Source organism: Meles meles, chromosome 16 (genome assembly GCF_922984935.1).
Source record: "Meles meles chromosome 16, mMelMel3.1 paternal haplotype, whole genome shotgun sequence".
Taxonomy (NCBI): Eukaryota; Metazoa; Chordata; class Mammalia; order Carnivora; family Mustelidae; genus Meles; species Meles meles.
In genome coordinates this window covers 67,650,449-67,665,129 of record NC_060081.1, presented here as the reverse complement: position 1 = coordinate 67,665,129, position 14,681 = coordinate 67,650,449, and the positions used below count along the sequence as shown (strand labels likewise).

Genomic DNA, 14,681 nt, shown 5'->3' with positions numbered 1-14,681 from the left:
TAAATACCATCTCAGCAGTATTTTATACACTCATTCACAAATCTGGGTTTCAAGAAGCACCCTGGTTACCGACCTGGGATTTTCAATCTCTTGGAAGTTGTAAAAGGTAGTGACAGACCTTGAGGTATTTACTGTATCTCACAAAGCTGCACTAACTAAAATGCTGAATTCCATTTTATGGAAACAATAATTACTGCATATGGATCAGTAACAATGAACAGCAAATTAAAATGTACGACTAATAAAAATTGTTAAATGAAATATAGGCTAGTTAGTGTTGTTCCATACATAAAATCATGTGAACTATGGATTCTATGAGACAGAAAACAATAGATGCCCTTGGTGTTGAAGAGACTAGGCATCACTAAATCTGTCTATAATGGTGACTGGGGGAAAGAGGGAAAGGGCATCTCAAGCTGTAAATCTCCCATCCAGCCCACTTAGAGCAGTGCCACATGCAACATTCCTCTTCCTTCTCCTTAGGTTTGTGAATTATTGACATAAGAAAGGTTCAGCTCCTTCTGGTGTTGGGGAAGAAAAAGATTGGGACCTACTGGTCTACCTGTATTTCCTGTACACTTACCCTTCTCCAAGTTTCTCTAAGACATCAAATACTTCTTCAGGTTGTTTAGTCAAACTATCTTCATCCAACTTTTTCAGCTGCCTGTGAATGAAGAAATAAAAACATAAAATACATTTTACTTACTAGCAACTAGACCACAAAATACTTTATTTATATTACAATTAGCATCTTGGGAATTGCTCTACAAAGTCTTTACTAATAAACAACAGAGGCAAGGTAAGGGACTTTTTTTTAGTATTGTGTTTACAATTACATTATGTTAGTCCCATACTTATACTTACATACACCAAACTCACATTGGTTTTTAATGTAGTGTTCCATGATTCGTTGTTTGCATATAACACCCAGTGTTCCATGCAGTACGTGCCCTCCTTAATACCCATCACCGGCCTGCCTCATCCCCCACCCCCCTCCCTCATGAAACCCTCAGATTGTTTCCCAGAGTCCACTGTCTCTCATGATTCGTAAGAGACATTTTTATTTATTTAAGCTTTTAATTTATATTAAGTTTTTTAAAGTATTTTTATTTATTTATTATTTATTTAAGTATTTTTATTTATTTGTTTGTTTTTTATTAAGTAATCTCTACACCCATTGTAGAAGCTTGAACTCATGACCCCGATATCAAGAGTTGCACATATTTCTGACTGAACGACCCAGGCACCAACCTAAGAGACTTAAGGGCTGTCTGTGGCAATATTACATGTGTCCTGGGTCCCTCTGGTGAGCATAATCAGGACCAGAGATCGAGAACTACCAAGAGTCGGACTTCAGTTCAACATGTCTAAGAAATTTTCCAAGCCCCCTAGGTGGCTCAGTCAGTTAAGTGTCTACCTTTGGCTCAGGTCATGATCTCAGAGTTCTGGGATCGAGTCCCTCCCTCCCCAGCACTGGGCTCCCTGCTCAGCCGGGAGTCTGCTTCTGCCTCTCCCTCTGTCCCTCCCCCTGCTTATGCTCTCACATGCACTCTCTCTCTCTCTCTCTCTCAAATAAAATTTAAAAAAAAGAAATTTTCTAACAACAAAAGTTGCTCTGAAATGGTTTAGACTGCCTTAAGAAGTCCCTAGTTCCCCATCACTGGAGAACTTACACAGAAAAATGAATCATCATTTGGCTGAAATGCTACAGAGTGGATTTAAGCTTTGATAGAACCTTTAAAAACCATGTAAAGTTTGAGATTCCACAAATTAAAATAGCATAACTATCTCTTCAGAAGAGATGTTTAATGTAAGGTTAACTATAAATTGAAACATGGTCTCAGACTGGAGGCCAAGGAAGACATAGAGACTCCTGTTCTCCCTTGGCAAGATTTTGGTAATTCGGCCAAAACACAGGGATTCTGTAGGTATCACAGAAACAGAAAGTGGAAGGTATGCACTGACACATGATCAAAAGTGAAAAATAGGGACGCCTGGGTGGCTCAGTGGGTTAAGCGGCTGCCTTCGGCTCAGATCATGATCCCAGCATCCTGGGATCGAGTCCCACATGGGACTCCTTGCTCAGCGGGGAGCCTGCTTCTCCCTGACTCTGCCTGCCACTCTGTCTGCCTGTGGTCCCTCTCTCCCTCTCTCTCTCTGACAAATAAATAAATAAAATCTTAAAAAAAAAAAAGTGAAAAATAACTACGCAGCTAGGAATTTCAGACTCAGAGAGACTCTTCCATGAGCAGCTGTGTACCTCCCCAAAGTCCCCAAAATCAAAGATACATGGTCGCTTATGCTTTCCTGATAATTCAGATTTTTCTGACTATGCTAGATATAGTAAATAACAAACATGGAGGCTATAAATTAACAATATTTTTTTAAAACTGAAAAGTCTAAAACTTATTAATGGGCTTAAGGAAGAAGCTTGCCAAAGAATATTTGTGTGTGTGTGTGTGTATCTTCTACACAATAGTTTCCTGAAACTACAAAGAACAACAACAAAAAAAGAGCTCAGGAAATGGTGAAATTATGGAAGTAGTAACACTGAAGACTTATTTGTAGAGAAAAGGTTTAAACTAGCTGGACAATACCAGTTTTTACAAGAGAAGACCAGAATTACATGGAGAAGACTTGAATTGCATACACACACACCCCTTCCTGGAGCAAATAGTCAAATCAGAAGAAAAGACAGAAAGAAACTTGAGAACACATCGAGTGTATCCACCCATGAACACGGATCTCATAAAGGACAATCTCACATAATTCTGTAAATGTCAAAGACTACACACTAAAGAAATGGAGAAATGCTCCAAGTCAATAATTGCAACAACTTGAAAATTAACAAAATGACCGCAGTGACCTTTGAAACTCAAAAGGTCCTAAAAATTAAATTCCAGTGACATCATAAAAACTAGCTTCAAAACAAAAAGGGGTGAAGTGAAACTCCTCTTAAACTTCAGAAGTGAAATGTCTATGAACTCAGACGTTAGAAAGAATACTGTACGAACTGGGGTTGGGGGGCGGTTTGTGAGGTGCTGAATTCATAACTGTATAAACAATGGACAATACCTCATTTCTCAAGTATAATCAAACAGCTTATATAAAGGAAGATCAAATGTGTTCCTTTGAAGTGTCGACTTTGTGGTTTACAAAAAGCAAAACTCACTATTTCAACTACCCTGAGACCACAACATAACAAAGGAAACTGCGCCTGGCATGAGAGAAACAGCTGCGAGCCCTTGATAATCCTCTGACAAATTGTGTACCTGCTCAGAGACTTCTCTCCAACAATCTACTTGGTGTGTGTGTGTGTGTGTGTGTGTGTGTGTGTGTGTGTTGAGATTATTTATTTATTTGAGAGAGAGAGAGAGAGAGCATGAGAGCAGGAACGGGGGCGGGGGGGGTGCAGACACCCCGTTGAGCAGGAAGCCCTATGTGGGGCTGGATCCCAGGATCCTGGGATCATGACCTGAGCCGAAGGCAGACGTTCAACTGACTTAGCCACCCAGGTGCCCCAGTTTTTTGTTTGCTTTTGATCCAGGCTTAAAAGATCTTTCTCTCTTTGCTGCCTGATAACCCAGAGGGGGTCAATAAATATTTCCTATATGGATTAATGAATGTAATGATGGGAATCCTAAACTTTGATCAGCAACTCTTGTGAGTTTCCAAAAGCATAGAATTCCACCCTAAAAAGGATTACCAGATTCTCAACAAATAAGATTCCTATGGAAAATCCTCTACTAAGGGACTCTCAGTGATACTTTATACCATAAGTCTTCATGGAAGAAGCACAGAACAGCCCGACTGATGATTCAGCTCTCAGCTGGGACTTCCCCCAGGCCTTAGGTAGTTTCACTGCTTGCTCATAAAAGAAGAGGCCTGGCCAACACAGCCTCCTTGGACCAAACACCAGCAGATGCTCCTCTCCTAAGTCAGACGGCCACATGGACAATCAAGCATTCCAGAAATGCCCTCTACATCCTCCAGCACACTACTAACGCCAGCTCACTTTTAAAAATCATAATCACCTACATAAGCCATCAATCTGAATCTCTCATCACTCAGTCACACACAAATGTCAAGCTCATGAACGCAAAGAGCATTTCCTGCGTTGAGATTGTCATCCCTTGCTGGAAACACACGCCAACTGAATCTCTGAAAAGACAAGTTTATCTCTCCAAACACAAACGAGGGTATTTATGAAGCAGTTACTCACAGATTTGGCTAATTCTCAAGCCTCTTTCTCCCATCTCAGAACTCTTGTAAGGTTTATTTTATTTATGTATACCTAGCCCTCTTTCCATTCAGAATTTGATATGGTTACAACAAACATGTAAGATAAATTGATGACTTTTTAAATGATAATAAAATGAATGTCTTGCCTCACCCCAAATTCCTATGTTGAAGTCCTAAGCCCCAGGACCTCAGAATGTGACTTTATTTGGAGATAGGGCCTTTAAAGCGGTAATTAAGGTAAAATAAGGTTATAGAGGTGGGCCCTAAATCAATATGACTGGTGTCCTTATAGAAGATAAGGACAGACAGGTACAGAGGGAAGACCATGTGAAGACACAGGAAGGAGAGAGCCATCTACAAGCAAGGAGAGAGGCCTCAAAGAAACAATCCTGCTGACACCCTGATCTTAGACTTCTAGCCTCCAGAAAACTAGAAGAAAATACTTCTCTGTTGTGAAGACACAGGAAGGAGAGAGCCATCTACAAGCAAGGAGAGAGGCCTCAAAGAAACAATCCTGCTGACACCCTGATCTTAGACTTCTAGCCTCCAGAAAACTAGAAGAAAATACTTCTCTGTTGTTTAAATCACCGTTTGTGAAACTGACATGAAAATCCTAATAAATGCAAGTAACAAAGTTAATCTGATGCAGATTAGGTACTTCGCTAGTTATGATGAGCAGGAAAGCACCAGTCATTCAAGAATTCAGCCCTGCAATGCTCTTCTCTTGCACCTTCAATAAAGTTCTTAAAATCCAAAAGGTGCAGGAATGAGTGCGTCAAAAAAACAAAAAGGTTTACGCTTTTGGCCAAAATTATAGAACACATGGCAAAGGTAGAAACAAAACTCTGATTCCGAATACCCTTTTCAATTAAACCAAGGCCTCAGAGAAACAACAAATACATATCAGAAAGAAATATAACCAGTGTACATTTATAACTGGATCATTATGGTGCTGTAGCAAATACCTGCTAACATTCACAGGTCCTGTGAAACAGGGGTACTTCAAGAGCAGCATCAGAGGTAACAGTTAAAAGCATGGACTTTGGACCAGACCGCCTGGTTTAAACTCCCAGCTCCGCCACTACTGACTGTGGAACCTCCCGCAAATCACTTGAAACTCTTTGTGCCTCAGTTTTATCACCCGTAAAATAGAGCTATAGAGATAACCACCTCGTATCATAAGATTGTTGTGAGGATCGAAGGAGTCATCATTAAGCTGAACCACACGAAATTACCATTTTTATAGGTGATTTACATGTGGTTCACCAGAAGACAGGGAAAGCACTGAGAACGGTTCCAGGCACCCAGAAAGTGCCGTATGTGTAAGAATCATTATCATTTCCTCTCAGCACACTACACTAGGGGGAATTATGAGTCCATCCCAACCAGCTATTTGCCTTCTGCAATGTTTGTGTACTTCAAACAAACCCCAAGTGTGCAGCCCAGGCTGCCGATCCCTTCCCTTCACCTCTCCTTTGCCCCACACTCCCACACACTGAACACTTCCTACTTTAGTGCTCATTCTGCTGCAGGAAGTCAGAGGTCTCTGTGAAATAGAAGCTAATTACACTGCACTCCAGAGAAGCTGGACTCCCTTGATCTCTGCTATTTTTTCTCCAGATGTGGCAGAGCGAAACAAGACCTTGGTGTCCACAGTGCGAATCAATGATCTAACTCAAACCAACACCAGGGTTCAGACTTTCTAGGATCAGCCACCTCCCTGACCTTGCCTTAAAACAATTCCAGGTAGCAGCAGGATCTGGAGCTCATGCAAAACAATAGAGGCCCGAAAAGGGCCCAGTCTGGTCTGGTCGTGACCCAGACCTACAGCAAAGAAGGAAATACACAGGACTGTGTCTCAACTCTTCTGGGCCTCAATTTGCCCTTCTCGAAAATATCCTCTTATCTCCTTATCCACTCCCAATCTCAGGTTTGAAAAACTGAGGAGGATGTAAGGAAAACTAGGAAAGCAGGGGGCATCAGGAATGAAAGATGTCATCCTCATCCAAGAGTGGGGACACTACCCGGAAAATTTTCCTAAATGCTATCCTGCACGAAGCCGTCCCTTGTCGGACCTTCAACCTTTCTCGGCACACCTTCACCCTGGGGCGCAGAGCTTTCCCCCTCAACAGATCTTCCCCACTGCACGCCTCAACTGGAACCCCCTCCCTTAGCAAGTCCACCCAGTCTTCTTCTGCTTGTTCCTGACCCATATCTTAGACCCCTCTGGGTTCTCATCCTGCTCCAGCATCCCCCCTACCTCAATGAATCGATCCTAGCATGGCCTCCCCCCAGGCGCCCCCGCCATCAGCAGGTGCTCTCCCTAACTTGTCCCCACATCCCTCAGCAGCTGCTCCCTTCAGCAATGCCCCCCTCCGCCAGTATATCCCCCCACAGCAAGTGCTCTCCCCAACCAGTCCCACGTTTATCCCCCTGGGTGCGTGCTCCTCTCTGCCGGACCCCCTCCTGGCGGAGATTCCCCCACTCAGCAGGTGCCAGGATCGATTGGCCCCGCAGGTCCATCCCACCGGGGGCTCACCCGGTGCCTCTCCTCCGCCAGTTCCCGCCTTTCCCTCTCCCCACCCCCTGCCTCTCAGCCAGCGGCCCCTCACCGGCGCGGCGGGTTCCTCAGCTGCACGGTCTCCATGGCGCTGCCGGCAGCCGCCCAGACCCGCTCACTGCTCCATCCTCTCCCGGGACCTCCCCGAGCCCGCCCCGCAGACCCTCCCACACTTCCGCTTTCCGCCCCCACCGGAAGCGGCGCACAGCGCGCAAGCAGGGCGGGGCTGCGAGGACCTGTACCACGTGATACGGTGCCTGAGTCACGTGGCGCGCGGGGCGCGCCCTCAGAAGGCAGAACGGCCTTCGTAGGTGTCGGTTCCGTAGGCAGCGAGGTGTCGGTGCGGCGCGGTACTCCTGGCCGGTGTCGGGCCGGGAACCTGTCTCTGCTACGGCACGGCCATTGTTCCTCCGACCGAGATACTGAGGCTTCTGGGGAAGCGGGCAGGTTCACCGCAATTTCTGGGAAGCGTTGCCCCGGGGGGCTCCTGGAGGTATTGGTGTGTTCCTACCGCTCCTTGCGGTTGGATTCTTGTTCCAGGAGGAGGCCGAACCGCCCTTGGATGTCTCAGGATCAGTCTGTATATTGCTCACCCGCTTTTCTTAAGGGCTTCTCACCTTTAAGTCGGCTGGCCGGCATAAAGATAGCTAATCGTGATTAAGCGCTTGCCCTGTGCTTACTTACCTGTATTCTCGTTTAATCCTTTTAGGAAGCCTGTAACGTTATCCCCAATTTTATGTATTATTTGATGCTCAGTGCTTTACTAGAACTAATTCATTTAATACTCCTAATAACCCTACAAGGTAAGTACTATTATTACTCTCTCTTTATAAGGCCAGAGAGGTGAAGATCACATAGCTAAAAATAGAGATTTGGAGATTTAGACACAGGTTAGCCTCCGTCCACAGCCTGCACCACCAAACTGGACAACCTCTGATTTATACCCTCTGTTTGGGCGTAGGAGTCCAGGCTCTCCCTCCACTCAGAGCTTCAGTTCCAGTTATGGCGGTCTGTAAACCTTCAGTTGCCCCCACCATCAGTGAGTGTTGAGAAAAGCATATTACACCTGTTTACCCATGGGGTAAGTTCCATGAGAAAACTTCACTGTTTTTAATTGTCCTGCTTTTCCCAAAGGTATGCCATCCATGAAATTAACACCTAAGCAACGCCTTTCAGGGCCAGCCACGTATGGCGCCCCATATGCTAAAATAGGGATAATAGATCCATTCCCCTTACAGGGGTGAACCACATTTGCAGAGAATATATGTGCCAGGCACAATCCTATGCTGTCTCTTATTCCTCAAACAACGCTATGAAGTAGAAGTTACTATCCTGGTTTTATAGGTGAGGAAGCTGAGACTCATAAACACGGCCAGTGAGAGAAAAGTTTTTAACCCAAGACAGGCTGGCCTCCACAGAATCCATGTTTTATTTGCGACTTTGTCCTACTAGAAATCTGTACAAATGGTAGTAGTAGCCCTGAGGTAGTAAAGATAAAAAGTTTGTACAAAGTTCAGGATGCCATCACAGGTCCCTATTGCAAAAAGTCAGTCCGCTATCCTCTGAAATCCCCTGGTACTTTTCCTGTACTTCTCCTAAAGCACACTCTTCGTTTGACCTTATGTTCAGGCCCCACTGCCCACACACGCACGCCTATAAATGAGTATGTACTCAGAAAACATTTTTTTTTTAAATAAATGTCAGGTTACCAGTACACAGTGTCAGACATCCCTCCTTTATCCCCTTTCTGGGATTTTTCCAAAAGATAGATTGACATCAGGATTGCCCTCTCTTTAAACAGAATATCCAGTCCATTTCTGCCCCATAGAAATTTCTGGGATGGTGGAAATGTTCTATTTATGTGCTGTCCAAAACCATTGCCAGTAGACACGTGGCTGTTGAGCACTTTAAATGTGGCTAATATGACTGACAAACTGAATTTTAAATTATATTTAATATAACATTTAAATAACAAACCTCGGGTGCCTGGGTGGCTTAGTGGGTTAAGTGGCTGCCTTTGGCTCAGGCCATAATCCCAGGATTATGGGATTGAGTCCCAAATCCAGCTCCCTGCTCAGCAGGGATTCTGCTTCTCCCTCTCCCTCTGCCTCTTCTCCCAACTCATTCTTGTTCTCTCTCTCAAATAAATAAATAAAAATGTTTAAAAATAAATAAGTAAAAAACCTCAGCCTGAACCATAATATGATAATAGTTTAAGAGAAAGAACCAGTGGGGCACCTGGGTGGCTCAGTCCGTTGAGCATCTGACTTGTGATTTTGGCTCGGGTCATGATTTCAGGGTTGTGAGATCCTGTATCTGGCTCTGTGCCCAGTGGGGAGTCTGCTTGAGATTCTTTCTCCCTTTGCCTGTGCGCCTCTCCCCACGTGTGCACACACTTTCTCTTTCTCTCACTCTAAAATAAATAAAATCTTGTGGCGCCTGGGTGGCTCAGTGGGTTAGGCCTCTGCCTTCGGCTCATGTCATGATCTCAGGATGCTGGGATCAAGGCCCGCCTCAGGCTCTCTGCTTGGTGGGGAGCTGGCTTCCCCATCTCTCTCTGCCTGCCTCTCTGCCTACTTATGATCTCTCTCTCTGTCAAATAAATAAAACCTTAAAAAAATAATAAAATCTTAAAAAAAGAGAGAACCAATGAGCAGGGTTACTCATACTTCATTCCATGCTTACTAAGCTCCATATGCCTGTCACTGTAGTAGGCTCTGGCTCGGTAACAGTACTTAAGACATAGATGAGTTCTAGCTTTTTTGCAGTTTACAGTGTAGAAGATATAGTTGCTAGGCAGGTAATTAATGTAGTGATAAATTGCATAAAACTATAATATGAGAACCTAACCAAGGCTAGTAGGATCAGGAGAACTCTGAGAAGGCCAGAACAGTCATTCATTCATTCATTCATTCATTCATTCATTTATTCAGCAAATATATACCTAGTATCTGCTCTGGGCCAAGCACAGCACTACCTGCAAGGCAGTGAGGAAAATAAAGTTTCTGCCCTTGTGGATCTTCCATTCAAGTGGGAAAGGCAATAAAACAACAAAACCAAATAGACAAAGAAACAATATGTGACTGAAATGAGAAACTAAGTCACACTAATATATATATATATATATATATATATATATATATAAATATATTTTAAGATTTTATTTATTTATTTGACAGACATCACAAGTAGGCAGAGAGAGAGGAGGAAGCAGACTCCCTGCGGAGCAGAGAGCCCGCTCCAGGACCCTGAGATCATGACCTGACCGAAGGCACAGGCTTTAGCCCACCGAGCCATCCAGGTGCCCCCACACTAATATTTTTTAAAAGAGTATTTAAGGCAGAGGGAACAGCAAGGGCAAAGGCAAAGGCTGGTGGTGGAAGAGCAGCCAGAAGTTGGCATGTTTGGAGCAGAATGAAGAAGGAAAGCTAGGAGATGAGGTAAGAGCTGTGGCCAGAGTCACACTGAATATGGGCAATGTAAAGATGCAAAAAGATTGCAAGTTAGTTCAATGTACTAGTTAACCATCACTATGTAAAAAACCACCCCAAAGCCTAATGGTCTCAAAATAATCATTTTCCAGTTTTTGGTTATTACAAATAAAACTTAAAATCATTTATGTACATGTTTGTGTGGACATACATACATTTCATTTCTCTTGGGTAAACAAACAGGTGAGAAATAGCTGGGTTAATGTATTAAGATACTTTTTCTTTTTTTTAATGATTTTTAAATTTTTTTATTAACATATAATGTATTATTAGCCCCAGGGGTACAGGTCTGTGAATCGCCAGGTTTACACACTTCACAGCACTCACCATAGCACATACCCTCCCCAATGTCCATAACCCAACCACCCTTTCCCTACCCCCCACCCGCAGCAACCCTCAGTTTGTTTTAAGAAACTGTTTTTCAAGGGGCACCTGGGTGGCTCAGTGGGTTAAGCCTCTGCCTTTGGCTCAGGTCATGATCTCAGGGTCCTGGGATCGAACCCCGCATGGGGCTCTCTGCTCAGCAGGGAGCCTGCTTCCCCCTCTCTCTGCCTGCCTGTTTGTGATCTCTCTACCAAATAAATAAATTAATTAAATTAAAAAAAAAACTTTTTCAAGGTGATTATACTATTCTATATTTCCACCAACAGTGTATGGGAATTTCAATATCTCTATATCATCTATACTTGGTATGCTCGATCTTTGCAATTTTAGCCAATCTAATAGGTGCGTAGGGGTATCTCACTGTGTTTCATTTTGTTTTAAGATTTTATTTATTTGAGAGAGAGAGGGCACAAGCAGGAGCCGGGAGGGACAGAGACAGAGGGAGAAGCAGACTTCCTGATAAGCACGAAGTCTGGTAGGGGGCTCCATCACAACCTGAGCTGAAGACAGACGCTTAACCTGCTGAGCCACCCAGCACCCCCCTCACTGTGTTTCTAATTGGTATTTCTCTAATGACTAATGATGTCGAGCGTCTTTTCAAGTACTTGTCATCTGTGTATTTTCTGAAGAATCTGTTCAAGTCTTTTGTCCTTAAAATTGCCTTCTCTTATTATTGAGTTTTTAGTGTTTTTTTTTTTTTTTAACGTTCTGGAGGCATGTCCTTTATCAGATACGTGATTTACAAACATTTTCTGGAGCTTCTATTTTCATTCTCTTAGTCTCATTTTTAGAGAACAGAAACTTTAATTTTTAAGTATAGTTTATCCACTTTTTTCTTTTATGACTCATACTTTTGATGTCATATCGAAGAAGTCCTGGGGGAAAAGACCAGTCCTGTAAGCTCACTTCTCAAGTTCCCATGTCAGCTGACTTCTGGCTGGTTTCACTGTCAGGAGACCAAAGGCAGAGAACTAAGAGAGAAGCCAGTCTTTCTCTTCTTTGCTTCTGACCAAGTATCCAACAGTAACTTTGTCTTCAGCTCCTCCTAGAGCCTCCTGACTTGGCTCCAGCCCCTACTCTACTGCAGCTTCTGAACTCTGTAAACATCACTGATGAAGGAGCAGAGGCAAACTGAGGGCAAAGCACAAGCCAACACCCCACAACCCCCCACCCCCACCCCTCACCCCGTGGGATATGTGTGACATTCCTCAGGCATCCAGGCCGCCCTAGAACAAAGGAAAGGAAGAAAAATGGTTAACTGATGGAGATCACAGTCATGCAGGATACAGGACACAGTCTCCTTCAGTTTGCAACTGTCTTTTTTTTTTTTTTTTTTTTTTGACAGAGAGAAATCACAACTAGGCAGAGAGGCAGGCAGAGAGAGAGGAGGAAGCAGGCTCCCTGCGGAGCAGAGAGCCCGATGCGGGGCTCGATCCCAGGACCCTGGGATCATGACCTGAGCCGAAGGCAGAGGCTTTAACCCACGGAGCCACCCAGGTGCCCAGTTTGCAACTGTCTTAATGATTTATAAGAAAAAAGCAATTTCTGGGGAGCCTGGGTGGCTCAGCTAAGTGTTGCCTTCAGCTCAGGTCATGATCCCATTGGGCTGCCTGTCCAGCGGGAAGCCGGCTTCTCCCTCTCTCTCCCCCTGCTTGTGTTCCCTCTCTCACTGTCTCTGTCAAATAAATACATAAAATCTTTAAAAAAGAGAAAAACAATTTCCAGAAACCTATAAACTCAGTTTCCTGGAGCCCTAACATCACTCTCCCCTCCATAAGATAGAAAATCTTTAATTAGGGGCGCCTGGGTGGCTCAGTGGGTTAAGCCTCTGCCTTCGGCTCAGGTCATGATCCCAGGGTTCTGGGATGGAGCCACACATCGGGCTCTCTGCTCAGCGGGGAACCTGCTTCCCTTCCTCTCTCCCTGCCTGCCTCTCTGCCTACTTGTGATCTTTCTGTCAAATAAATAAAATCTTTAAAAAAATCTTAGTTACTCCTCATAACCCCAGTGCAGCTCTTTCTACCCCTGGGTTCTATCTCCGTGCTTTAATAAAACCCACATTTTTGCACCAAAGATGTGTCAAGCATTCTTTCTTGGCCATTGGCTCCCCAGTCCCAACGCTCCAAGCCACATCATCACTATTTCCTTTTTATATTCAAGTCCTGGGCATAGTATTCCTGCTGCTGCTGGCCTTTGGGATCCCTCAGTGTTCCATGTTGGCATCTTGGCTCTTCCATCACCTCTGAAACCAATTCCCTGAATTAACTTATTTCAAATCCCTTCCATAAGCCATCTTACTCAGAGTGTGTTTTCAGATAAGGTCATGACGGATACACCTGAACTGGAAAGCACCCAGAACTGGAAATTGATGAATTATGATGCTCTCTGTACTTCTTTCCCCAAGACTAATTGATTCATTATTTGGAATCAGCATATAAAAGTATTGGCTGTGTCTGACTCAGTTAAATGAAATGTAAGATTGTCCTGATTCTAACACAGCTTTGCTCACCAGTGTCTCTCAACCAGCTAAGGCAGAGATATTATTTAAAAGAAACTACCAATTAACCCTGAAAAGAAATGTTTAAACAAACAAAAAATGAATGTTCAATAATCATGTCTGTGCATATTATCTCATTCAGGAGACTACAGCTGTAATATCTATTCCTTCCCCCATTAAAGCTGCATACATATTAAATACGTCTTTGATGAGATGGTTAACTCAGAGAGATGAAATCTTAATAAATATCAAAAAGTTACTTCCTGTCCAAAAAATAGAACCCAAATGTCCATCAGCTGACAAATGTGTAAATAAAATGGACACCCAAAATATATACAATGGAATATTACTCAGCAATAAAAAGGAATGAAGTTCTGATACATGGTACACCGTGGATGACCCCGGGAAACACTGCTGTGTGTGAGAGGCCAATCACAGAGGATCGTGTATCGTATGTTCCATTTACATGAAAAGTCCAAAACAGGCAAATTTATCAGAAGGTAGATTAGTGGTTGCTTTGGGCTTGGGCTTGGGGATGGGGGAGATGGAGTAGGAGAATTGGGTATGATGACTAAAAGATGTGGGATTTCATTTTGATAATGACAATATTCTAAAATTGTGATGATTATATCACTCTGAACGTAATAAAAACCATTGAACTGTACATAACTTTAGATGGGTGAATTATATGCTAGTGAATTATTTCTCAATAAAATTATTTTTAAAAAGTCACCTCCCAGAAGACTTTCACTATGCCCCTACTCCCCAATATCTCCCTCCCCTAAATTCTTTCAGTTCTGCTTTTATCGGCCCTGCATTTATGGGAAGCATTGTGGGAAGGGATTACCATTTATCAGTTGCTGTGTGAGAAACCATTCCCAGAATTAGTGGCATAAAACAACAGTATTTCTTTTTTTCTCTCTCTCTCCCTCCCCCCCCCCCCCCCCCCCGCCCAATAAATCTACAATTTGAGCATGGTTCCGCAGGTAAGATTCATCTCTTTTTCCATGGTGTCAGTCAGGGTCAGTCACCATTTGGATGTATTCTTTTTTGTTTGTTTTTAAAGATTTTCTTTATTTGACAGAGAAACAGCCAGAGAGGGAACATGAGCAGGGGGAATGGGAAAAGCAGTCTTCCCACTGAGCAGGGAGCCTGATGCAGGTCTCTCGATCCCAGGACCCTGGGATCATGACCCAAGCTGAAGGCAGACGCTTAACGACTGAACCACCCAGGCACCCCTGGATGTATTCTTATCCAAAATGCCTCATTCACATGTCTGACAAGTTGGTGCCAGGTGTTGGCTGGGAGCTCACTTAGCACTGAGGGTAGAGGGGACTTCTCATTTTGGTTTGTTTGGTTTTTTTAGTCTCAGGATAAAGGCTAGGTGCTGAAGGATATTTGTGAGGGCGAGCTGGGAGGAAGCTTTAGTGCCTTTTAATGGCGTAGTCTTAGAAGGTAGATAATGTTATTTCCACTGTTGAGGGGATCCCAAAGTCCTGTGCAATTT

The 14,681-nt window shown here is 43.6% G+C and overlaps 1 protein-coding gene across 1 annotated transcript in view; it reads right to left on the bottom strand.

Moving 5' to 3' along the window:
* Positions 1–6,950, bottom strand: part of STK4 (serine/threonine kinase 4) — a 92,776-nt gene extending 85,826 nt beyond the window's left edge. Inside the window, exons 1-2 of the mRNA XM_045981068.1 lie at positions 6,855–6,950; positions 584–664 (exon numbers count right to left, since the gene is read on the bottom strand). Of these exons, the coding sequence (XP_045837024.1) occupies positions 584–664; positions 6,855–6,889 (116 nt within the window). The 5' untranslated portion in view covers positions 6,890–6,950. The remainder of the gene's footprint in view (positions 1–583; positions 665–6,854) is intronic.
* Between the last annotated feature and the right edge of the window lie 7,731 nt (positions 6,951–14,681).